Source organism: Anas acuta, chromosome 17, assembly GCF_963932015.1.
Source record: "Anas acuta chromosome 17, bAnaAcu1.1, whole genome shotgun sequence".
NCBI classification, from domain to species: domain Eukaryota; kingdom Metazoa; phylum Chordata; class Aves; order Anseriformes; family Anatidae; genus Anas; species Anas acuta.
Window position 1 is genome coordinate 8738560 of NC_088995.1, and position 26648 is coordinate 8765207.

A 26648-nucleotide genomic window follows, 5' to 3' on the forward strand; every position below is an offset into this window, starting at 1 on the left:
TCATCCCCTCCCTGCTCTAGCTGAGCACCTGCAAGAGAGAAATTAGCATCAACAGATCCTGAGATATTGCTGAACCTGACTCAGGCTAATCCCAGTTGGAGGGAGTAGATGCTGAGTAAGGACTTTGGGATCTGGTTGGAGAGCTCCAGGAGGCTGGGTCAGGAGAAAATCACTTTGCTGCATGGGGTGCAATGTTATGGCTTCAGGAGTGTCACTGGGAGCCAGGGGGGAGACAAAAGCTGCCTGGCTGCCAGCAGTGGGTAAGGTGTTAACGGAGGGATGTGCAGTGGCCTCTTCCCACTGCCCAGCAGCTGGACGAGCTGCCTCAGCCCCTGCTTCTGCCTGCTCCGGTCTGGGAGCGCTGCTGAAAGGAGAGCAGCACCAGTAGGGTTTGTAGCCCAGGGATCAGTTAATAGCAGAACGGCTTTTTGCTGAATTGTCTCACCTTATTGTCTGCCTTATCTCAGACAGTCAGGGGAAGGAAGCATAATCTGCAGTTTACACTTGGGCGGGGATGAGGCTGTGCGCGCTGTTCCGAGGCGGCAGGGGAACCGGCACGAGCGGGTGGCTCAGAGGATGGTATTGTTACCAGGATACCTTCTCCTCTGTGTGTGACTTGAAAATATCCTGCCACAGATCAAATCCTCTTAGCAAACAAACAACTGTGGGAGCTGTTCAGCTGTCTCCCATCTATGTGCTTTAAAACTGGAAGCACTACAATAGCAGGAATAATAGGAGCTAATGAGAAACACACCGAGGCTGGGCTTGGCTCTACTGAGGGAGAACGGCTGCCGGGCTGCTCTTTGTAGGCTAAGAGACCACAAATTGTGAGCTTGAGGCTTGGAATTGCTCCACCTCGTCCCAGTGGATATACCAGCACCTCTCACAAAGGTATTAACTTGGTTCAAACCCAAATACAGGTATATTGGTAGGTGCAGCTAGCTGGGCGCAGCGTGGCTGGGTTAGTTTTCCCCAAAAGTCTCTCTTACACCTAGAATGGGGAAATCGAAAGCAATCAGATCCTCTCTCTATTCACTCAAATTCTGTGCTGCAAGCACATCTCCTTGTCATCATCCCAGTGTCCAGCAATGGGAACATTCCCAGCTCCTGGCCTTTAGGACAAGTAAGCAGAGCTCAGGTCAGTGCCAGAAAGAGAAGAGCGACTGCCCTGGATCGGAGCACAGGTCTCTGTCCCTGAGGATCCTGTATTAGCAGTGGCTAATAGAGCATGCCTAGGGAGAAGCAGAAGAACAGGAGGGCTGCAGGCTGGTGTTCTCCTGAATATTCTTCTAACCACTAACTATATGTAGCTCAGGAATTTCCTGAGGTAGGGATCTCTCTCTTTAATCATCCTATACTTTTTTTCTCCTAAAACTGTTTTCGTCCTGAGTGAACTTTGTGCACACGTAACATCTCACAGCAGTGAGTTCCACTGCTCAGCAGTGTTGTGTGAAGAAATATTTACTTTGTCCTGAATCTGTCGCTTGCTGTTTTCATTTGATGCTTTGTAGCTAAAATCATGGAAGAGACGGCAGGCAGTCACTCTCTATTCATTTCCTCAAAGCCACTCTCAAATGATAAACCTCTGTCATGTCCACGTTTCCGTTCCCCAGGCTGAAGAGTCCTGCTCTGCTCACCCATCCCGCATGCAGAAGCCATTTCAGACCTTAGATCATGCTCGATCAGCTCCCTGCCCCTCCTCTAGTCCTGCTGTGGGCTCTAGTGAGCTGGCACAAGAGCTGTGGGGATGTAGATGCACCCCGGAGCTACTGGATAGCACAGCGAGGCTTGTGGTTTTACTCTGTCTCCTCGTGCTCACTTTGCTTTTTTCAATGCCTTTGAGCCTTGAGCTGATGCTTTCACTGAACGCCCCTGGCTTGCTCTTGCCATTGCCCTGTGAGCTTAGCCCTCAGTGACGGTGACATCGGTAGACCGGGGAGGGGATAGTATTTGCTCAGCCCTTCTGACTGCAGAAATAATTCACGCTGGCACCATGGCCCCAGTCTGCCAAGGCCTCTCGCTTTTTGTCTCAGCTCATCCCTGTAGGGCCTGTGGCATACACAGCTCTTGGCAAAGGGATTGGGCTCACGGGCTGTGTCTGGAAAGGCTGTGGCTTCCTCCCTGATCACCCAGAGGGGTGCCTTGAGTTTGCACTGTATAATGTGCCCCCTTCGGATAGTGCTTGGAGCCACGGCACTCCCGGCAGAGACTGCAGATCTGGATTGCTGCAGCCAGAGCTCACTCCACGGCCCTTTTCCTTGAAATCCCTTTGGCCAGCGCTGTGACTGCAATTCCAAGTGCCCCTGCCTGCAAGGACCCCGGCACGCACACGGCCGCGTGCACTGAGCACCCCCACGTGCTGAGGCTGTTCTCATTGGTATGCTGGTCAAGCTGGAGTTGAATGGCAATCCTAATTATGTTTGCCTCGTATATGATGAAGGCTACATTTTTGACTGTTGTTGCTGGGCTGGAAATGTAATTGATTAATTTAGCATTTAAGAAAGGAAAGAGGATTAAGGCGGTGGTGAAGCTGAGCTGCCAGGCACTGCATTTACTGCCTCACACTTTATGACTTCAGCTTTTGCTTGCCTGCACACCAGCTTGTCACAGCTCCCAAGTTGCTATTTCTCTTGGGGTGGCTCTGAGCTTGCTGGCAGATCCCTTAAAGCCAAGCCTGGGAGAAGTAGAACTGGAAGAAGAAGGAGCCATAGTCCTGGGTGAATACCTGCAAAGAGCTAGTCCACGCTCCAGGGTTAATTCTGTCCTATCTGGGGACAAATGCACATGCTGCTTTGTCCCAGTCTGTCTGCAGGCAGGGGAAACATACGTGGGGAGCTTCATCACCCAGCCACTTGTGAACCCTTGACTGAACAAAGCAGCACAGACCTGGAGGTCTGCCTTCCCACAGCAGCACAGCTTTAGGGAAGAAACCCCCTTAATGACAGCGCAGAGTGCGTGGAGGCAGGGAGAGGAAGGCTGAATGCAGCATCAGTTGGGCTATGGTCTTGGGCAGTCCCCACAGCATCAGTGCTGGCAGGAGTAACTGCATGCAGACAGGCGCTGCTGGGACTCTCCACTTGATGGAGAGATGGTAGCCGTATCCCATGTAATATTAATTAGGTCTTAAGCCTTTTGCTTCTTGCAGCTGGGGCTCTCTTTGTGGCCTATGAGGCCCCTTCAGTATTCTGGTGCTCCAGGTCTGAGGCATGCATCTGTGCAGTAACGGTCAGCGGGTGGTGAAGGAGGAAGGCAGAGTGACCCAGGAGGATACAGGGGTGGTGAAGGAGAAAGGGAGAGTAATCAAGTAAGGAAAAATATCTTCCCCTTTCCCCTCCACAGATTGACTCTCTAACGGAGAAAAACAATAGGTATAATTGCTAATAGTTCCCAAGATACTGTTTCCAAAGTACAGAGTCCACGATGTTACTGAGTATAAATACCAAGTTAGAGTCATGACCAGATATCTTATCGTCTCATAAGCCATTGCTATAACACTCAGTACCATAATGATCTGAAACCAGGGCCCGGAGAGGATAAACAACATGACAGAGAGCAAATACGGAAAATAATGTACTATAATACTCAATTTGGAAAACAGGCGCAGCAGAGTTGAGATTAAAGCAATCAGCATCATGACAAGTGACTATTAAGCAGGTCTAATCCTTACACCAATTTTAGTTTAACACACTCTGATCAGATCTGTCGTTATCTCAACCTTTCGTGCCCCACGTTGGGCGCCAAAAAGGACTGTCGTGGTTTGACCCGGCCGGCAGCTAAACACCACGCAGCCGTTCGCTCACCCTCCCCCCTCCCTCTCTGGGACGGGGGAGAGAAATGGAAAGTGAAGCCCGTGAGTTGAGATAAAGACAGTTTAATAAGACAGGAAAATAATAATAACAAAATAATAATAACAATAATAACAATAATGATACAATGGTGATAATACGAAAGTAATAATAGTATGTACAAACAAGTGATGCACAATGCAATTGCTCACCACCCGCTGACCGATGCCCAGCCTAACCCCGAGCAGTCCGGCGCCCTCCCCCCGGCTAGCCACCCCTATATATTGTTTAGCATGACGTCAGATGGTATGGAATACCCCTTTGGCTAGTTTGTGTCACCTGTCCTGGGTCTGTCCCCTCCCAGCTCTTACTGCACCCCCAGCCTGCCCGTTGGCAGGACAGAGCAAAAGGCTGAGATGTCCTTGGCTTAGTATAAGCACTGCTCTGCAACAATTAAAGCATCGGGGTGTTATCAGCACTCTTCTCATCCTAAGCCAAAACACAGCATTCCACCAGCTACTAGGAAGAAAATTAATTCTGTGCTAACTGAAACCAGGACAACAGCTCTCTGCTTTCCCCTAGAGGATCTGCAAGACCCACAGGAAGCACCACAGAAAGGGAAGGGGGCGTCACTGGCATCAGCAGGAGGCTTTTGGAGGCAACAGCACAAGGCCCTTGTGCTTTTGATCAGCCTGTAAAGTGGGGCAGTAAAGTCAAAACATGCAGAGCAAATGCAGCTAACAAGGCAAATGCTGGGAGCTGGCACCTCCAGGGGTAGACAGGGGTCCCAGGGGGCTGCCTTGCTCAGCCACCTGCCTTTGGGGCACAGCGGCAGCTCCTCGCTTGCTGATGCTTTTGCAAGGCTGATGGAAGGTGTAGGGGAAAGCCTTTGGACCTCTCCAGGCATTACTATACATGAAACCATTGAAGGAGCAATGCTCTCCTGATCTAAGACAGGAGAATCAGCAGATGAGAGCCCTGCATAGACTTAAATCGTGCCATAGCCATGGAGCTCTCACATTTCCAGCGGCAGAACACATTCCACTGGGACCCTTTTTTTTATGTGTCTCATGAAGATATTTCTGAAGAGGTTTTTAAAAACCTGGCTTAAAAGGGACCTCTGCGATTTCAGGCTGTGGGCTGGAGTTACAGTTCCATAACAGAGCTAAACCATCTTAAACCCCTACAGGAGAGGCTGAAGGCAGCACCTGGTGCTGTTAATCTTCTTTTGGCATTTGAAACTGCTAAGTGAGCAGATTATATTGGCTCTAAGCATCTTAGTGCAGTGCTAAACCGCTGAGAACAACCACAGGTCTCCAGGGGAGCGTGTGGACCCCTGGTGCTGGAAGCCACGGTTGTGGCCAGACAGCCAGGCTGTGGAGGTCTGATCCACTCTGGCACAGCATGTGAGAAGGCAGCAGCTGGCCTGAGAGGCGGCTTTGTGGGATGCTCGGAGCTCTCAATGTGTCACTGGCTGTGGCAGAGTGAAGCGAGTCCAGCCATGAGAACAGCACATAAGATGTCCTCCTGCTCAGCAGAGCGATTCCTCTGATTCTCCTTTCAGATTCTCCAGCAACCTCTGCAATTTGGAGAAAGATCTGATCCACAGAGTCCCTGTTAGAGCAACAGGGTTGGAAGTTCAAGCTCGCCTGTGAGTGTTGTGTGTGTGAAACAATCCCCAGGCTTTGGCTGAGCTCAGTGCCTTGGATTAGAGGGTGAAAATCAGAGACTCGGTGGGAGCAAGCACCGAATGGGCTGAGAGAGCAGACACCTCGCTTTTGTGCTTGCTTCTATTGAGGCAAAATCCCCTCTGCCCTCAGTGGGAGCAGGGGAAGGCCCTGAGGAGGAAATTCCTCTCTGTGGGGTCTCTGGTACAAACCCACAATATCTCCAAGCCCACCCAAGGGCAGGGCTGGGGACCACAGTCCTGCGGGACAGGAGCAGGGTGCGTGGCCGTTGGGTGCGTATGATGAGAGGCAGTGTGTAACAGTGCCAGCAGCCACGTGTCCTCACAGCACAGAGCTGGATCTCAGCTGCTGCCACACGGGAACCACCTGTGGGAAGGAACAGGAGGCTGAGCAGCACTTGGCACCAAGGCAAGCACCTGTGAGCTTTCTCTCCTGTGTAAGGTTGTCTTTAAAAACTTGTTTGCAGATTGTGGCATGCCTGGAAAAGTGACCGGCTGTTCCTATTTCTTCCCAGATTAACTAGTTTTTCCTCCATCTATATCCTGATGCAAAAAGACATCTCAGGTTAAAAAAAATAATAATAACCTCTGTACTTAAAGAGTAGTAGGGGAGTACAAGAAGCAGGACTCAGAGTGGAAAACACAGCATAAATGCCTTCTCTTGGAGCATTTCTTCCTCTGCCCAGGAAGCTTTCAGAGCCAGGTGCTGATGCCCCAGTGTTCAGGCTTAGGTGGGTGACCAGAAGCAGGTGCCCAAGGCTGCTGGTGGAGGTGTGGTGTTGAAGGGTTTGCTCCGTACCTCTCAGCCAGCCTCTCTGGTGCTGGTCCGGTGCTGCCTGGAGCTAGCTTGGGTCTTCCTCCAGCTTGTGAGGAGCCACTGAGCTGAACTGATCTCTTGCCCTGTTTGTACCACCAGTGAATTTGAATCTGCTGCTGCTGGCATCTGAGTCGTGTTTTGTTTCCCACCTAAGAGGCTCTGAGGGGTTCACCCTGTGGGGTCTGAAATGCAGTGATCCCTAGATGTGCTTCAATCTGCAGGGCAGTGCCATGAGCACACCGAGAGGAAAGGCTCATGCTGCTCACCTCGACCTTCGCCAGGAGGCTGCTGCACTGCCTGTCCAGCACTGCTCCCTGCAGCAAACAGGCTTTTCCCAGGAATCTAATCTGTGTCAGTAATACCTGGCACCAGCAGGCTGCTTAGCACAGGGGCTCTCTCAGGCTTTGCCAGCTTCAGGTTTGGTTCAGATAACGCCCGCCTGTGCCACTTCTGCCTCGTGCACGAAGCTTGCTGCTCCCTCAGTGCCATCCTTGCAGAGGCTTTCCCTACAGATGGAGCCTCTCCAGACAGGCTGTCAGAGCCCATGATCTTCACCAGATGCACTAACTGTGTTAACCTTTGAAGTGAAGTGAATTTCTGTTGTCAGAACAGCAGAGGCCAGCACACAACCTTCCACCTTCCCCTCCTTGTTTTCTCACCGTAAAAAATGCTTTGGCCTTTCCTGTGCTTATCGCAGCACTTTGGTGTGGCTTAGCCCACGTTTGCCTCAGCGCGTCGGGCCACACAGTTCACTTGTAAGGAATTTCATCCACGCCTTAAAGGAATTGAGGTAGGTACGGTTGGGAAGGCTCCTGGACAAAGGTCCTGCTTCGGTGATCACAGGCAGCAGTGCCAAAAGGGATGGATACCAGAGGGAAAAGAGTGAGCTGCTTTGGAGGAGCTACCCTGTGAAACACGCATGTGAGAGCGGTGACCGAGTGCCTCCCTCCTTTGCAGAGGGTGAAGGAGGGCACTGGGGTGCCGGCCTTGCACCCAGAGGGACTGCTGATGGGGCTCCCGGCCCCTGACATCCCTCCCTGCGCTCCCTGGTGCCGTGTCGTGGTTGTCATCCCGCAGGCTGGTGCCCAAGGAGCAGTCTGACAGTGAGAGAGGTCAGCCGATCCCCAGGGACACTTTCCCCCCTCTTTTTCATGCAGTTCCAGCCAAATACAGGGCTGCTCCATCAACGAGACATTTGTGTGCCCGAGGCAGGGAGCCTGTAATGATGTGCGGGAGCACAGCCGCAGGTCCCAGCCCTTGCAGGACCCTCCAGTTTGGGCACAGCACGGCCGCCCCTTTGGCTGGACGCGATGGGATGCTGAGGGGACGCAGCAGGGCAGTGCCTGCAGTGGGGATGCCCTGGGGGGTGCCACTGCCCCCAGTCCCCGTGGCAGCCGCCTCCTTTGGACAACCAGAAGGCCCCCGTGTGTGGAAAGCCACGGATCTGGCCTCAGGCTGGCTACCTTGAAATTCCCTCCCATCTGTGCCATCTAGTGCCCGGCACAAGAACTGGGACTGCCCCAGCCTCTCCCCCGCAGGGGGACAGCCCGGCTCCCTGCAGGAGAGGCTTTCCTCTCCCCTGGGCCAGGCTCCAAGCCCTGGGGGGGCGCTGGGAGGCCCCCGAGATGCCGGCACCGCCTGCTTGGAAAATCCCACTTGGCTCCAGGTAGGATCGCAGCGCGCAGGTGTCTGTAGGGTGGATGCAGCGGGGAGCAGTGACTCTCTTTGGAGGCTGGAGGTGAGACGAGGCTGGGCGATAGGGGCTCCAGGTAGGGCGAGGAAAGCTTGAAGCTTTCGGGGATCCTCCCTTTGCTTTCCAGGCGCTGCATTCCCGTGCTCTGACGTGGCACATGTGTTTTAATGGACGAAAATACAGACCTCTGTCAGAATTGGAATTCTCCTCTTTGGATAGATTTCAATGCTGTTCCAAGGGGAGCTACAGTTAGCTTTACTTAAGCGAATGCCCTAGATCACAGAGCACTTGTTTTTACATCTAAGTATAGGTTGTCGGGCATAATCTTTTTGTTATGCAGTTTCTTAGGTGAGTTATTTTCCAAACAGTTTCTATAGCTGTTGCTTGGCTTGCCAGCTTTGATTCTTAACTCCGACTCTGTCCTCTTTATTCTTTTTAAAGAAATACTATTCCTTCTTACAGACCCACTTTCATTTATAAGCTCTAAATGAGAGGGGGTGAATAAGGAGCTAACAAAATCTTGCTTTCTTCTTGCTGCATTTTTTCTACAAATCTGTATTAGGGATTTAGTGGTGGTGAAAAGAGCTGTTAGCTCAAATCCATCAATACACACCTATCCTTCATATTGGTTTATCACAGCCAGGCATTATTACACATTTCTCTGCTGAATGTTGTCTGCCCTTATTTACACTGTTTCACAGACATTTTCAAGTTTTCCACAAGCTCCTCAAAAATTTCCTGGTGTCCTTTGCTAGCTCCGTACATTATCCTGTGCCATTTCAGTACTGGGCCACAATTAAATACATTTGGATGCCTCTAGCATCCATAGGGCACCCCACTCTAAGCTTTTTCCATGTGAAGATTTGATTATTCATTCTTCATGTGTAATTTGTGTTGGATGAAAAAAAGATTATTTGATCTCTGCTTCCCTGCACCTCTTACTATCAACTTCAGGGAGTCAGGAATAAAACTGTTCAAGGAACAGACGAATGTTTCCTTGCTCTCTGGATCACATCCAGGGGTCCGTGAGCCCTGCTCCTCTTTGCTTATGAACTGCATCTGCTGCTTTGCTCTCTGTGAAGCACTGCAAGTTTGCAGGAAATGTAAATTTTCCTCCTTTTTTTTTTTTTTTTTTTTCTTGCTGCTTAAGCTCCATTGCTTAGGAAGTCTCAGTAGCCTTTTTAAATATGAAAAGGTAGACTTGTGCCATAGCATCTGATAGCATAACTGGCTGTAGTGATAGCTCAGTGGTTTTGGAGCTGGCGTGCTCGTGCTCGGAGCTCTCCTGGGGCTGCTATTGATCTTGGAATGTTATTGCTTTTGAAGGGGCTGGTCTTTGAAACCAGAGCTCCAGGAAGTCATTTAAGAATGTGCTTGCATCCTGCTGAGCACTGCAACTCTGGGGATTTCAGTGGGAAGGAAACCCATCCTGCAACAGATACAGTGTTTATCTGCTTTCTCTAATCAGTGCTCCATCTTCCCGGAGGTGGGATTTCTCCTCCAAAGCAAGGTAGAGGGAGGCCAGTGCTGCTGTCAAGCCCCCAGTTGCCTGAAGCTTAATTGGTCCCAGCTGTGCTCTGGAGCGCTCTATTTCTGAGGTGTCTGAGCTCAGGGCAGGTGTTTTGCTGTGGGTGATGCTGGCCGGGCTGCTCACACACCTGCAGTTGCTCTTCTCCCAGGACCAAGCAGTGCAGAGGCAGGGTTGGTTCTCCAGCAAGCTCCTGACTTCACAGGTTTGTAGGCTTCTGAGCTGCTGTCTCAGCTCTTCAGGCCTCATGGTCTCTCCCTAGGGATTCCCATCTTCCCCTGTGCACCTCACCCCCAGCCTGTCAGTGCACTACAGGCTTTAAAGCACGTGCTTGTGTGAGGGGGGAGCCAGCAGGAGCACATCCCTGCAGTTTGCCCCCAGAGCCCCTTGACTAACAGGGAAACCTCCAGTCCCTGTTTTACACGCAAGGGAAGGGAGGCTCAGATGGGCGGTGTGATTTATTGCAAACATTCAGCAGTAGAAACAAGACTAAGCCCTCTTTTCTTCCCCCAAACACTGTAATCCTGTGATTTGGCCTTTCCCTTCACCCCCCCCGCCCATGCAGCAGGCTCAGTGCGGGTGCTGGGCTGTAACCTGGGCAGACTTGGTGTGGGGGCACCCGCAGCCTGCTGCTGAGGAGGTGCCCGGCCTTGTGTGTGTGCATCCTCTCCCTTTGGGGTGCAGCAACGGCAGTGCCTGTGTGTCATGGGAGGGGTCGTAGCCTGGGCAGGCTGAGCCCGTGGCGTGGCTGAGCCTGGCTGTGGCCAGCCCAGTCTGGTTGGAGTGGTGCGGGGAAGGGGACAGCCGAGCTCTCGGCTCCCCGAACGTGCTGTCCCAGCTTTAATTACAGCGATGCTGCTGCCCGGGTGTAATTAGCAGTTGGGAAACTCTGAGTGTGATTTTAATAATCTGAGAGTAATGCGTTTTGTCCTTTCTATAAGAGACGCTCTGCAAACAAAAACTGTAATTAAGAAGCACGCACACAGGGGAAACGATGACTGTGCAGAGGGTGCGTTACTGATGCACAGGCAGCGCATCCAGCAAGTGGCCTGCCCTGGCACAGGAGCTTCTTTTGGGGCACTCTTCGTGATAGGGCTCCCAGGGGATCAATGTGTAAGCAGGATTTGACTCATTTGAGGGTTTTACAAAAGGCTCTTCCCTGTCTCTGCGGCTCCCTTTGATATAATTTTGTTCCTTGATAAGGATGAGTCTCCTGAGTGTCATCCTCCCCGTTGCTTTTCGCTCCTCTCCCCATTGTGTTTCCGTGCTCTCCCCAGCAAGCCCAAATTAGCTCGAGGCTGGTGGGATCTGTGTGCTGCAGGCCTGCAAGGCAAGGGGGAGGCAGGAAGCCCTTTCAAGAGCAGTCAGCATTTCTGGGAGCCTCAGATCTGAACAGCAGGGCCAAGTCCTGAACCTTTGGACTCTGCCTCTCTTCCTTGCTCCTTCCTGCTCCCCTCCCAAAAAAAAAAAAAAAAAAAAAATTCTTTCATCCAGTCTCTTGTCTCTGCACAGGGCTGCCCTGCCAGAGGTCAAAGTTTATTTCTGGCCATGGGAGCTCTCAAAAGGGAGCAGCCCTGGGGGACTTTTCCCCCAAGCTCCCCGTTATGCAGCGGGGCTGACCTCCCTGCAGGTCGTCCCTCTGCTCTGGCACTGTGAGGCCACCGTGCAGGTGTGGAGGGGGAAACTGAGGCACAACAGCATTCAGGAAATGTTTATGCCATCTTCCTAGGATTAAGAGGGTCAGAGCTGGGGATTTGCTCCCAGCATCTGCGGGGTGGAGGAGAGTGGGGATATTGCTGCAGCTTGAGGGAAGCCTCAGGCTGTGCCTGTGCCACAGGGGGTGGCGATGGACTCTTCTAGGGAGGCTGCTCACTCCCCTGGGGGTCTCCATTTGTGCCAAATGTCACTGGCTGCTGGGGTTCTCAGAGTTCAGGGTGTGTCTGCTCGTGCTACCCTTTGTCCTGACCTGTGGAGACACCTTCATCTTCAGGAATGCAAAGCTATGTGTGTTTTCCGACCCGTTGCAATTTCTCCTTGCCTTGGAGCAGAGGTCAGGGCCCCCAGGTTGATAAGGAGCAGCTTGCTCCCTCGTATCCCTTGGTACTCTGCCATGTAGGTGCCACTGGCGTGCTCTGCAGGCTAATTGCAGCCCTGGCACGCCGGGAAAATAAACAAAGCCTTCCGCAGATATCAGGTTGTGATGTGATGAAGGGATCTGCGATTTCTCCTGGCAATGGAAATGGCAGCAGGTGTGTGGGCTCAGCAGATGGGAAAACATCCAGCACCTGCCTCCGACACATAGAGGCCGCGGGGTGAACCCAAACCAACCCAGCCACGTGGGGTGGAGCTGGAGAGCCGATGGGGCCGAGCTCACCTGCAGGCTCAGTGGCAACCCAGGGCACGAAGAACTGCACCAGAGCTGTGCTGGGACAGCCTCTGCCTGCAGCCAGCCTGGCTGCTACCACATGTCTAAGGCAGATTGAGGCAGAAGCTTGTGATTTTGGTAGTTCAAAAGCAGTGACCAACTCTGGTGCCCTTTGCCATGTTAAAATAAACAAGCCTAAAGAAAAGGGGGGGGGGGGGGGGGGGGGGGGTACAGATTAACCAGACTCTTTTCTCCCGTGCAGGGCTTTGGGAATTGTATTTGAGATGTAAGCCTGGTTCTCCCGAAGCAAGTTGCCTCTCTCAGGACAGGAGATGTATCGGTGTTTGAGCAGTTATCCATTCCACAGAGGAGGGGATGCTGTGAGCATCTCATCTGCCAGGTTTCTGCACTCAGACAGATACAGAAGCCCTTCAAGGCAGGCTCCCATCTCTGTGGATTCCTGATGTGATTTCAGGTTCCTGCTTCTCCTTCAAGAGGAGATTATTTGCCTCTGCCTTGTAATTGCAAGAAAGTAATGGGGAAAGGAGCTTCTCATACTTTCTCCTCCTTTTCTACATGAACCTTGTGACCACCATCCCGGGCAAGCAGGGAATCAGCCAGTGATTTCCCTTGGGCTGGTGGAAGCTGAACATAACCAAATGCTTTGCTGAAGCACAGGCTGGGACAGGAGCCTGCCCGTTATATGGAAGTGTCCATCCTATGTATGGGCTATGGCTCAGGGATGTTTTCTCCAAGACTACATCTGCCCTGTGTCCCTCTCAAGGTCAAAGCAGTTGGGTTGCAAATGGCCACACAAGTGAACTGTATTGCCTAGGCCTTAACTGGACCAACTGTGAGCCTCAAGGTATGCCGAGAGGGGTGCTCAGAGCTTTCCTTTACAAGGGAAAATCCATTTGTTTCCCAGAGACTGTCATTCTCAGAAGCAAATAGAGAGTGGGAGGTGCTGAGTTGTCAGAGTAAAACAGATGTAAGTCAGCATGGGCTGTCTGGCATGATGTGTGTCCTTCCCGTGCAGTGCTGTATGCATCGCCTCTACTGCTGCCAGGCAGCCTCCTTGCCTGTCTGGAGCAGGGAAAAGGGTCCTGGTGTGAACCTGAGCTCCCCAGCCCTACCTAACTCATTTCTGGGCGCTCAGCCCACAGATGGGCTGCACCTCTGGGGACCAGAAAGTTGCCCCTACGCATTCAGTGCAACTTAGCACTGTATCTGAAGCCTTCTCAGGGACTCAGCGAAAACTCTTCCAATGTAACACCTGAGGAGCCGTTAGCGGCTCTTGGCTCCTGCAGCACCCTCAGAGGAGGGCCAGGTCCCAGCGCCGTGTCAGCTGAGCAGCCCCACAGCAGGGCTGGAGGCAGATGAGTGGGGATAGCAGAACTGGGGCTAGGATGGCTGCACCTCTTCTGGCTTCTGCTGCTTTGCACCATCCTGCTGTGAGATGTTTCAACCCCACCCCAGCTATGGGGCAGGAGCTACTGAGTAGTTGGGTTGCAGGCGTGCCATACAAAGGTAACCCAAGCTTGATTCTGGCATACCAGGATGTGCTGAGTTTTATGCTGAGGGGTTCCAGCTGTTGCTCTGAGAGCAGCAGGGCTGATCCTGCAGCAGAAGCTGCTGAGAAAAGGACGGGAAGTTGTGAGGCTTCCTGGGATACACGGCTGGGCACCAAGCTTGGGCAGGCTGCACACACGTCACGGGGCTGAGCCTCAGGGCAGCATAATTTCACGTCCAAGAATAACATGTGAGCCTCACAGCTGAGTCCCCCTGGTTCTTAGGCAGAATGGAAAAGGGATTTGTGTGGTAGACCTTGGCTGTTTCTGGGAAAAGTCCTCATTCCTCTGGTTTTAGGGCCCTCTTGCTTTGGTTAGACTTTAACAGCAATTAATCACCCAACAACTTTCTATAGTAGTCTGCAAGTTTTCCATTAAGTAGCAAACACCTTGAACTTCTCCCCGGCACCTGCACTGCAATCTAATCTGTCGTCATTTTCTGCAAGGAGAAGGAGCTACCTGCACGCTTTATTCGTTTCCTGTTTACAGTACGGGCAGAAACCAAAACCATGAGAAACAGCGAAAACAACAACCCACGTAGCTGCAGGCACTGCGCTGTTAGATCGCTGTCAGCCTCTGCACTTGTCACTTCCAACTGCGTCTGGATTTAATATCTATATTGGATGCCTGGCAGAGAAAAGAAGTGATGTCTAGCAGCGTGCTTAAGGGAATCTGGGGGGAAGATTCCTAGTTTCAGCCCAGACCGATCTGCTCTGAAGCCTGGGCAAGCTGTCTCTGATCCTGTCTCTAAAGTGGGGGTCTGAATGCTTTTCTCATGTTAGCATGTAACGTGCCCTGGCAGTAGCTTAAAAATGCTGTTAAGCGGTACAAATTTTTGTAATGACGATGATAAGAATCTGGCAGTCTGGACAGGTTGTGGAGTCTGGGAATCATCCTGTAGGGGTGACAAGAACCAGAGGGTGTTCTTTGGTAAGCAGCTTTACAGGGACTCCCCTGGCTCCCGTTCCTCTGCCCACTCACTGCCCAGGACTGTTTGTCTCCTCTGGCCCCTTTTCCTTTCCCATCTAGGATGACAGTCAGGGATCTGGGGAAGCACTGTGCCGTGGAAGGCAGGACTGCGCACCATGGCTGTCCTCATCTCTGCCTAGGTGTGGGGCTTGCTCACTTCAAGCTGAGGGACCCCAAATGAGGTTGTAATGAATTCACCAAAAGTCAGGGACCTTGCAGCTTCTTTCTCTCAGGGGTTTAGCTGCCCAGCACAGTAAAACCACCACAGAGTATCAGTTGAGAAACAGGGGAAGAGGCCAATATGTCTCCGTTCTTCTTCTTTGTGCTTAAAATTTCTTTAGAGCTTGCTTTGCCATCCACCTAGTGTGTTTAACCTGCCTCCAAGCTGTCCCGTGGCAGACATGCACCTTGAGCAAGTGAAGAGTTTTCACTGGAATAAATGGGGTTGTGCTGAAGCATGCCTGCAAGGGGTGCAACTTTCTTCTTTGGACAAGGCTATCTGAATAATTCAGTGTTTGTTGTTTCTGGTTTGATCCCAGCAGCTCCAAAGCCAGGGGCCCTCCAAAGCAACAGGACAAGAGGGAGTGGTTTATTGAGAATCATGTTTCTGTAATTCACGGTCTTGCGTATGTAAGAGAAAGTCTGTCCTAGATCTGCAAAAAATACATTATGCAGCCTTCCTAGCAGTTAGAAGAGGATCTAACTCAGATATGTACCTGTTTTGGTTCCCACGGCACTAACAAGTCACAAATCTGTAAGGTCAATGAGATTTGGACCATGATTTGGCATGTGGAAACGCTCCTTAAAGTGTTTTAAATAGTTCCCTTCCTTATGCTGGCACAGTGTTACACGAACAGGTCAGAGAAGATCTCTGACTGAAAAATAACCCAGGAAGGGGAAAAAGTAAGGTCATTCTCCAGTCCAGTTCCCCATGCATTGCACAAGCGGCTCTGCTTGCAAGAGTCATTCCTGCATCTTCCTTCCCCACCCAAACCTGAGGACTCGCCATGGAGGTTCCTGTTGGTGCGGGATTTCAATGGCATGAGCTGGGCATTTCTTGGCTGCTGTTGCATGAACCTGCAGATCCTGGTGTTGTTGCTGGCAGGAGACAGTAACTCTGGCTTTCCCTCTGACAGCCTGGAGAGGCTCCTGCATTTTCCAGTTGTTTCAGCCAAGAAGACGCTCACATCATCTGTTAGATGTGGCGTCCTGTTATACAGCTACACCAGAAATACTCAACTAATCATTTATAAACTCGCAGCTGGTCAAACCCTGTCCTCGTGCATGACATGGCCTCTCATAGTCAAACAAGCCCTTCAGTGAAAGAGGAACAAGACTAATGAAGGAAGTTGAATATGAATGATTTTCCCTTTGGAGAGCAATGGTACGTCCTTGAGAGATTTCCTCTCCGTTCACAGGCTACAAGACTTCCTCTGATGGAGAAGGGCAGGATGTACCTCTCAAGAGCTTCCCAGGTTGGTGGCCAGGACAGTGCCGTTTATGGGATGCATGTGCCTTCATCCCCACATGGCTCCCTGCCTCTCTGGCCATGTGGTGGGACAGTGCTCCAGCATCAGTTCGTGGTGGAGAGTGCAGGAGTGGGGCTTTCCCCAACGAGGTGGCTGTGGTGGCAATGGTGCTCTAACACAACACACAAACAATTCGCTGCCATTTGCTGCCCTTGCTACCGGGTATTGTGCCATGGGAAAGGCCAGCAACGGGCAGCGAATTGTTTGATGTATGAAGAAAAGGAATGACGCTGCCAGTACAGATTCACTCCTGGGACTACCCAACATCAAACTATTGTCCTCGTTCAAGTCTGATCCTTCCTTGCTCCCCACCCTGTATGCTGTTCCCTTTACCGTGAGAAAGCATGGCACGGAAAGTGGCTGACCACTGTCCTCAGCTTGCCGTGTGAGCCAGCAATTCTTCAGGGACGGGGAGGGGGAAGGGTGGCAATGACTTTACTGCTCAAAGATACAACTTCATTACATCACCCTCCCTTTCTGACCACTCCCATATATAAAGTCTTGCTGCCACTCTGTTGTGTGACCGACGCTGCTTTTGAAATCCTTGTTTCTGGGAATCCTTGAGGAATAAGGGGCAAGAAACATCTTTTGGTGCTGCTATCAGAAGGCGAACTGCCCCCAGGGAGAAGAGAGCCTTCAAAGTAGTGAGTAAATAGCATAATTTTATTGTATCATCTCCATATTTTGGTTGGATTGGTGCATGAAATAGAGCGGTCATTTCTTTCCCTTTATCACATGTCTTTCTGGCTCTTTAATCATTCTTTATTAACGTGTATGTGTTTTATTAGCCTTCAGGCTCACGTTTTGAGGAATTGTTTCCCTTCTCCAGGGATTGCCAGGTCTTGATCTACCACGTTGAATTTGAGCTCTCTCAACTCACCCCCATATTAAGAAAGATCAGGTCATGGGCATCAAGGTGTCTGTCCAGGCAATTTGAACAGCTGCTGATAACATGTTAGGAGAGCTGCTTAACGCAGTGGCTTGGCAGGGTCAGTGGTACCTGAACTGATGTTTTCAAAAGGAATTGTTTTTTTCTGACACAGACTGAGATCAGAGGAAGGAGCTAGGAGTCTAATGATCTAGGATCTTGATCTGTTTTGGAAATATAACCCAGTGTAAATCACTAGGCAAGCTATTTAACCACCGCATGGCCCATCCAACTCATGAAGATGCCCTGTCTATGACTCAGACTAGTATGGTCTTCACTCCTAATTGAGATGACCGGGTCCGTGAAAAAGTTGGTAATAAGGGCTATGAAACTGAGTCACAATTTTCTCGTGGTTTTATATGTAGTATTGGTCGCATGGTGTGGCATGGCATGGCGTGCTGAGAGGGGAAGTGATGCTTTGGCCGTCTGATGGAGGAAAGACTCAGAGCTACTGGAGAGAGAGATCAGAGCTGTAAAAAGGGTGGGAGGCAGATTTCCTGGGGTCCTGAAGGTGAGAAATTCTTACTTAAGTCAGTGTCTTGCTGGCGAGCAGTCTTCTTCAGAGAAAGCTGCGTCTAAGGAGCAGGCTGAAATTCGTGCCCCTTTCCACATTATTCTGTGTTCCTAAGTAGTAACTTGGTCAATGCAGACCTTGTTGGGGTAGGAGTTCAAGCACTGGCAAGTGTTTTTTACCTAGTAGCAAGGAGCAAGGCCAGGAGGCAGGTGCAGTGCTAGAAAAGCTGCAGGGACTGTGGAATGATACTGGGGGTGTCTTCCAGAAGCAGAATGGCAGGGCAGTGCTGTGGGAGACCTCCAGCACAGGAGCAGGGGAGAGGACAGAGCTCCTGATGTGAAGAACTATCGATGGCAATGGCATTTGTTTGAGAAAGAACAGATTCTGCCTAGGAAAACAAATATTTAGACATGTGAAGGACCAGAACAGCGTTCAGGAGACTGTGTGCTCATTACCAGAACAAAAGAATGGCCCTGTCATGCGTGTGCTTGGAAAGCAAAGACCTGGCTCTGGTCTTGGCTCTTTGATCTGTGACCTCTGTAGTGGAAGAGGTACAAAATCCCCTGCTGAAAAGCCGCTCGGTCCCCAGATAGCTGAGATAGCTGTTCTGCCTGTGTGCTGAAGCCCTTCTAACATGCCAAAGGGGGGCTCTCCAGGAGCAAGGCTGTTCTCTCTCTTCCAGCACAAGGACCCAGTCCTGGGTTGCTACATGTCCCAGTTCAGCTGGGCACTCTGTGGGGATGAGAAGTTGTTCAAACCAGCTCCATGACAATCTACCTCATCTATTTGTAAAGTCCTGACTTAGTAAAAGCAAGTGAATTTAAGCAAGTAGTATGAGTTGTTTGTTTGTTTGTTTGTTTGTTTGTTTCAGTTGGGAATTGAGCTTTTCTCTGAGTTCTGCTGAAGTCTGTGGAAATTTCTTTGGTGAATGTAGGCCTTTGTCTGTTACTTTGGAATCTGTAATTTTTCCTGTCCAGATGCCCTACAGTCCATAAGGCAACAGCACATAAAATAAACCCTCCGCAAAGGACCAAGAAATCTGAACTTCATGTATGATCTGAGAGCTTCACAGTGCATGCAAAGAAAAGATTGTGAGAGAGGCCTGACTGCAGCAGTCAGGCTAAAGTGGAGAAACCTCTGGCCTTGAGAATGAGCATCTTTTTGTATTTTTTGCCTATTAGGGTTTGCCTTTCCTATTATTATTTTTTCTGTCCTATCTGCCTCCTTCATTCCTTCTCCCTCCATTTTTCCCTTCCACTGGTTTAAGTTTTCTTTCTTCCATGTTATTTCATCTACTTCCTCCTCTCTTCCTTCCCTAGCCCCCTCCCCTCTTTTGTTCCAGCATGGTGGGCTTGTGGTGAAGCTGTGTGAGACTTGCTGAGCTGATTGCTGGCTGCTGCAGGAAAAAGCAGCTCTTTGCTGCAAGGACACAGTCCCTTTGGTGGTTTGACAGAAAGGCTTTGCAAAGATGAAAGGGATTCATAAAGCTAATAAATGGTGCCAGCCTTGGAAAACACAGCTTGATGTAAAATCTGGGAGTAACAACTGAGTCTAGGTAGCAGATAATAAATATATCAGAGAGGGAAGGTCGTAAAAGAAGGATTTCCTTGAAGAGATTACGGTTGCACTTTGTGGAAGAGAAGAGCTGGAAGGCTTGTATCTATTGTCAGATAAGACTTAAAATGAGATAAGGCTTAGTGAATTGGTCCTTGTTACTGTTATTATGTTCAACTTGTTGGTCACGGACCAACATGACCAAACAGTAGGAAATAAGAGTTAACATTATTATCAAAATCAAGAACACTGCTCTTGCGAAATGAAATACCACAGCAGTAAGCTGTTACTTCTTTCATGCTTACATCCTCTATATTCGGCAAAACAAGACAACACAAAATGTAGAAATATCCTTTCAAGGAAAGCTCAGGAAGTAGCTTTTTGCATCGACCCTTATAACTTAAGCCATACAATCTACACATCAATATGTCTGTCATAATCCATTTGGGTATCTTATACCATTGTCTAATTGTGTGTTCATTTAGATTTATCTCCCTTCTACATCTGGAATATCATTAGGATGATAATGACCTTTCATTATATGATCTTTAAGGTCTCTTCTAATCTAAGCCTTTTTATGATACAAAAATCAGAACCCATTGGGATCATAACAACTTTATTAATATGCTAGTGGTATGAGTCCTTAATGTCAGAAAAGTACAACCTCAAGAGGCTTTATCAAAACTTCCACTCTAAGCACATCCCAGTGTTTTTTGTCAAAGGCAAATCACTGCTCCTCCTGCATGGTGATCAGCAGCTCCTCCGATGACCAAGAAACCCCACCAACTGTCACACCACAGCACGTCCCGGTAACACCGCTACAGCCACCTGTGTGGGTAGAAGAATGCAGCCAGACCTGGGGTTGTGACTGGCAAGAAGGGTTTAATAAACCTTGCCATTTAGTAATTGTTTCCTTTGGCTTGCCTTTGCCCCAGGGATGAGGGTGCATCTACGGTTGATTAAGGGAAACCAGACTTCATAAACTGAGAGCGTGTGGGTTTTAGTGGGTTCCTGTGCTCTGAGCAGGTGTGTTATAGTGGATGCAACTCAGTGCAGGGAAAGGGGATGCTTTGGCTGAGGCCAAACCTCTGCTTCTTTAGCCTCAGGAAAGTGGACCTGAGCTCTGGAAGTGGACAGTTGTGTCCCTGCCTGTAGTCGACTTAACCCTTGCAGGCTGGGTAACTTTTCCAGTTCCTAAAACACCTTTTCTCTTTAGATTCTGCTCTAGGAATTTGTGTTCCAGGGCTTTTTCAGCACAGTGACCTCCCTTCTGCATTAGTGTTTCTTATACAGTACTTAGCTTTAATCTAATTCATTAAGGTTATAAATTATTTTAAAATGAAAATTAAATATATAAATTATTATATTTATACATGTTAATTAATTAGCATTAATTAGGACTACCTACCACCTGTGCACCTTGTACTTAATTTCCACTTTAAAAGGTGTACAAATATCTCTGTCACTGGGCACTCAAGGTACTTTCTGATGCTTACCTTTGGATAGTGCTGGATTGCAATGTTGCTGTGATAAAGGAGAAAGACTTCCTCCTGAAAAAAATAGATCACCTTCAAAATGAGGATACCTTGTAACAGCTCCTATTCCAATAACACATTAATTCAAATATCAGGAAATGGAGACCTTGAACGGTTTGTTCTGCAATAAAAAGGAGGAGTCTGAACAGGAGATGCAATTGGTTGCTTCATTTGTGTTTTCAGCTGTTGCTGGTGTCTCTTCATGACATTTCTGTGGGAAAATCAGTAAGTGGTGAGGGAAGAAGCAAGAAGAGAAACTACCCAGAAGAAGTTCACGCTGCCTGATGCTTTTTGGTATCTGCAGGTTCTGTTACAAGGGCTGTGAAGGTATTGCTTCATACACTGCTGGGTACGCTTCTTTAGAGGAAGAGATGGGGACTTCACTCTGCTGCTTGTGTTTCGATGTAATAGTATCTGCTAATTTTTAGAGAACATAAAAGATGTCTGTGTCATGAATATCACAAGTAGGAAGAGGTGGCAAGCCCTATAGAAGGTACTTTGGTCTTTTTTTTTTTTTTTTTTTTGTAGTGGGTTGAGACTAACAGGGCAGCAATGCGCCTATATTAACCATGCTATTTCTGTTTGAGATATGTTTTTGCTGCTTGAAACCTGCAAGACTGAGTTATAACAGGACAATCTATTCAGTTAATGCCTAGACAGGGATACGCAGCTGTTCCCAAACCCTACAATCAGTTGAAATTCTGCAGTTGTACATAGCAAGCTATTCACCTATCAGAACCAAAAGCACTAACTTCTTAACTTTCTGTGACCCCATCCTCAACTCCACTTGTCTGTAAGTGAAAGAGTAACTTGCTGAGGAGCATCCAACTTGTTCCTGTTCTGAACTGGCAAGAACATGCCACAGATGAGACTGGATTGCCCTTGAAGAGAAGGACATAGGAATTCGGTTAATTTTGGTGGCTCATTGTTATAAAACTTGCCTTCCAGCAATGGGGGCAAAGAATACAAGCTGTAGACAAATACAGTGACAGGGAGACACTTGTCTGACCTAGGCCTAGTTTAATTATTCCAAAGCTGCTATGCTGTTAAGAATAAAACCTCATACCATCAGACCTGTGGAGTTAGTAGATTAGGAAAAGGGTTCAGTCCAGCAGATTTCATCTTAAATCCCCCTATAAAATACACCTAACTTAATATTAAGGTGTGAAAGACTAAAAGTACAATTCAGTTTTTGGTGGTAGATAATTTTCCACACTTGTAGTTTTGTTGTTGTTGTTGTTTGTTTGTTTGTTTTTGTTTTGTTTGTTAGAGGATAATTGTTTTGGAACAGCTCCTGTTCACAGTCTTTCCTGTAAAGCATCGTGAGCCTCATCAATACATTAGATACAGTGAGGGCAATATGTGTTACGAGCTGAATATGGCCTAGACTCTGAAAGTGTACTTTAGGCTGGCCAATAGAAACAGCAGATGCATCAAATCCTGAGCCTTCAGAATATTGCCTGTGTCAGAAGCTGCTTTCCAGAAAGCTTCCATTTTTGTTTAAGATCTCTTGGACAATAATTGAAGAGATCTGTCCTCTGGACACAATGTCTTGAAAGGGGTATTTGAAAGTCCCCTTTGAAAGACAAGCACAGACTAACTCCTTTCTAAACATCTCAGGGCTGGAATGATCATGTTTTGTAACTATAATTTTACCAAATGTAAATGCTAAACAGAACTCCATTTTGTTGCTATTACAGGAAAGGAGATGTGGTTTTAAGCAGAGGAAGCATGGCTTATGTTCCCAAAACTTTTACTCTTGGAGCTAGAACAAACTTTGTTAATGATTCATTGTTGTAGAGACACCATTGTTATGACATAAGTGAAGATCCATTATATCAAAGGTTGGAGTGGGGCAAAGGGAACAATCAGGTTTGGAACTGAGATATTAACCATTTGATTGATCATAGTAGGTCAAAAGATAGCATCTAGCCGTGCTGACTGGCATCCAGGCAGATTTTGCTTGATCCAGTGTTTGCAGGACAGCCTGCTGGCTTAAAATCAGGCTTAGGACATGGCTTGGATCCTTGCTGTGCCCAAGTTTCAGCCAAGCTGTGATTAACTGGTGCTGCGTTCTGGATGGGCATTCAACTCCTGTGTTCAAAGCCGGCTCAGAAGTTTCTAGCAAGCCATGCACAGCAGCAGGGAGATAAGCTTTAGTAGTTGACTTGTTAGAATCCAAAGATAAATCTTGCAGCTCGTCACCTTGAATCTGGGTTACTGTTGGGATTTACGCTACACTGCTCGATGGCAGGTGAGCTGCAACCTTTGAGCTGCAACTAGAAGCTCTACAGTGCAAACAAGCATGTAGGATTATTGCTTAAAAGCTTCAGTGAGGTCTAGTGGTGGAGGGCAGGTTTCTTCATCCCTAGATACCTGCTCTGCCATCACACTGCTGGAGGGTGCTGCTATGGGAACGGGGGTGGTAGAACAGGCATTGCATCTTCTCTTTGCAGTCAGAACACTAATCTGAACTGAAGCTGATGACAGTTTAAGGTAGTGCGTAGCCCTGATTGCTGAAGAAGAGATACATGAGTTGGTCAGGTGCCCCTACATTGCAGTGGGTCAATCCCACTTGACAAAGGACAGTCCCACCAAATGTAATCACAACCAAATCTGTCTGGGTTTAAGCTGCAAGCTACAGGTGCACTTGAATTTGTGACTCTTAACCACAAGGATGCCATTTGGTTGGGCAAGAGGGGCGTGAGGGTACATGACCACATAGAGATGGGAGCGCTTTTGTACTTAAGGTGACCGCATGTTTGTTCGGTTTCTTTAATCAGAACTTAAGAGCTAGCAATGAGGTGTGGGAACACTCACATTTGCACCTTGTGGTAACTGAATCCAAGAATGAAGAATGATTCTGCTGGTGATACACAACATCTGTGAGTGTTAAATTATGCATGTTCAATGGTATGGTTTCTTGACTCTTCACCTAGTCAATGATTACTTAAGCATTCCTCTCGTACTGTGAATTCAACAGTAATGAGTTTCAATGAGTTAATCTCCATGAGCAGACCTGTACAAATATCAAGTAGTGTGATAAGCATTGGAGAGCTTTTAAGAAAATATAAGTGGCTACTGCTAGCGCTGCAAGAACATATTGACCCTACAAGGGGTTCACTGCTAGAGACAAGATATTCAAAGAATATCAGCAAATAAAGATCTGTGCGAAAGGACAAGACGGACTTGCAAATACTGTCAAGAGGTAAGAGGGAATTAGAAATGATAGAAATGACATGCCATTAAGCCATTACCCTTGGCCATGAAGTGCTGTGTGGGATTTCTTAGGGAACAGAACATGAAACAGTGTGGTGGGTTTTTTTTGTTTGTTTTGTTTTGTTTTTGTTTTTGTTTTTTTTTTAATATATCAGATGAAAATTTGTGAAAAGAGAACGGGACCTGACTACTAAGCCTGAATCAGGCCAGGTCTAATATTTTAAGTCTTCTAGTTTGTCTTTTTTTTTAGGTCTTCTAGTTTAATGGGAAGAAGAGCATCTGAAAAGATCTTTTGCAACCAATGAGAGAATAAAACTTTTAGTAAAACATTTTAATTTTAAATTGGGGCTGAGTTTAACAGTGACGTTCTTAATGAGTTTATGAAACTATTTTAGTAACATGCATTTCTGAGATTGAACTTCCCAGTTCTGGATTTCTGGGAGCTCTCCAATTAGAAAACACTGTGAAAACCATGTGAAATGAGTTATTTTGCATTTATTCCACCTTTATGACTTTTTCACTTCATAGTTCATGCTGAAGTGTTTTAAAATTAAAAAAAAAGGTACTTAATTTTTTAATTTAAGTCCATTAAAAAATGGACTTAAAGCTAAAATTTCCACAGGAAAACAATATTATTATTATTTTTAAGTTGCTTCAGGAGGAAATTATTTTCTCCTTCTCATTGAATTCTGAGTTTAGATTGGATAGAATATTACATATCATTAGGCTTCAGAAAACCTGATTTCTGTGGAGGAGTTGCAAGTCTTGATTACAATGGCTCTCTGTGAACTGCATACCTGAAAACTAGCTGGAACAGTCTGCTTTTTTAGGGAGCTTTTCACTCAGCTCTGTTCCAGGTGAATTGTCTCTGGCTTGACATCATACCCTTACATAGGGACTGCCAGCCTGATGCCTTTCTCCCTAAAAATGTATCCACGTGCATATGAGCCCTCAGTGCCATGCTGCCTGAAGAGAACCCTAAGGATGTGCCCTGTTTCAGAGAGGAGGGAGTCAGCGAGCCCTACAGGACACAGGCAGCGGGCTGGGGACTGACACCGAGCTGTTAGCTCTGCGGAAGGCTGCACTGAGTGGGGCTGTTGTGTTTCTCCAGTGGGGAAGGAGCAGAGGCTCAGCACTCGGGGACTGCTCTGTCCCCTTGCTCCAGGAAGGACCGGTGCCTATGTCTGAATTTGGAAGTCTTTTTGAGCTTCTTCATGGCTTGGCTGAGCTTTGCTTTAGTTCCCGTATTGCTTGTGGAGATAAAGACTGCGTAAGACTTCAGCTTAAGTATCTCATGATGGGCAAGTGCAAAAGCTTAATACTTTAAGTTCCAGCCTAATGCCAAAGGAAAGATTCCTATCTTGTTCTGTGGCCAAAAATGGACTGATTTAAAAATACGTTTGTTTGTTTTGAATTCCAGCTACGTCAATATTTGAGTCACAGTTCTCTGCAGAAATCTGTGTAAGACTTGGATCAGGAATGATTTCCTTAGGAAGGAGAGTGGTTGTTGATGACTTGTTTGAAGTCTCTAGATGGTGTTGTGTGGACAAAGTAGAAACAGTTACGGAAAAATGCCTGCCGGTCGCCAGGAAGATCAGTACCTGACAGGAGATCTCTGCTCGTCTGTCTGCCTGCATGGTTGGTTGGAGAACCAGAGTCCTGGTCAGAGGCATCCTTGTGACAGCTACACTAAGTCAAAAGGCTTAAGGGAGAAAAATATTTAGCACGTAGAACATGTAGATCAGAATCTCAGCTGGCTTAAATTCGTGTCTTATTTCAGTAACTGCAGGGCAAGGCTGCACAGGGAGGTTTATGTGGGAAAGTCAGACCTCTGTGTTTGAGTGCAGGGCAGAAGGCACAGGGAAACAAACCCTTTTCTGTTGGGACAGTTCTCAAAAAGATAATGCTTCGAAGGTTGTCTGTCCTAATAAAGCTTTAGAAGAGCAGCAGTTAACATGATTGCTAACAAAGTCAACAAGGCTCTGCCATTTGGGCTGTGCAGTGCTGTCAGTACAGCCTGCACCAGCTCACCCACTGCTACTGTGGGACTATTTGCAGTGAGGTGCAAAGACCCCCTTGCAATCACAGAGCTCTAAACCGGTAGGCAGGAGGCAAATCTGATGTTACAACTGCATTTGTAATTTTTACCTCATTGTGTAAGGTGTTTGTCCCCTGGCCTTTGGGTAATGATGCCATGTATTAACCGTCCAGGACATAAGTCCTGTGGATTGTGTAATGAAGGAGCGGCTGATGGGGAATGGGCAACCTAAGCTTCGGATTTGTGTTGGTTTGGTCCTAGTTTTCTTCAGTGCAAGCCCTGTTGGAGCAAATAACCCCAGCTAATTAGCTGCTTAGAGGCTGAGAGTCTGGATATTGCTGCAAATGGAAACAGAACTTGCTGGCCGTTGTCCTTACTGCCAGCTGAGGGAATGTGTGGTTAGCAGTTATACGTGAGGATTTAAGCTGTCAGCTGGCTAATTGGGTGTGAACACAGACTCTTGGCTCAAAGAACTCTCACAGATGAAGAAATAATTTGCTTTGTTTGCTGCACCACTTCTCAGCGAGCTGCCGGTGAGAAAGGAAAGCAAGGTGCTAGCTGGGGACCCAGCAGCAGCTTGGTGGTTGGTGAGAAATGCTTGTCCTGGCTGATCTCCTGGGAACAGCCCTAGGAAATACCTGCTAAAACAGGACTTCGGTAGGAAGGTGGGATGTGCACACCTGATCCTGAAGCACAGTATCAGCACAGGTAGCTGTCAGACGGTCTCTTATACACTTCACATGGCTCCACCTGTGTGATCGGTTGTGGGCATCCTCCTTAGGTTGTCATTAATGGTGGATCAGTAACGGGACTTCTGTGTGAACAGCCCCAGACCTCTGCTAGCAGCCCGGGCCTGCTCTCTTAGGGCCTGTATTGGGTTATGCTCCCGTGGGCCATCCTGCGGCCACTCACTGTTACA

At 48.3% G+C, this 26648-nt stretch overlaps 1 protein-coding gene across 11 annotated transcripts in view; it reads left to right on the forward strand.

Annotated features, from left to right (window-relative positions):
• The window catches only part of GGT1 (gamma-glutamyltransferase 1), a 61003-nt gene that overhangs the window by 19738 nt on the left and 14617 nt on the right, over window positions 1–26648 (forward strand). Inside the window, exon 1 of one of the 11 annotated variants that reach the window (XM_068701328.1) lies at window positions 7802–7955. The exons of 3 other annotated variants lie outside the window; for them this stretch is intronic. In XM_068701328.1, coding sequence (XP_068557429.1) covers window positions 7915–7955 — 41 coding nt within the window. In that variant the 5' untranslated portion in view covers window positions 7802–7914. 7 more of the 11 variants (XM_068701331.1, XM_068701334.1, XM_068701332.1 and 4 more) reach the window with 7 other exon arrangements.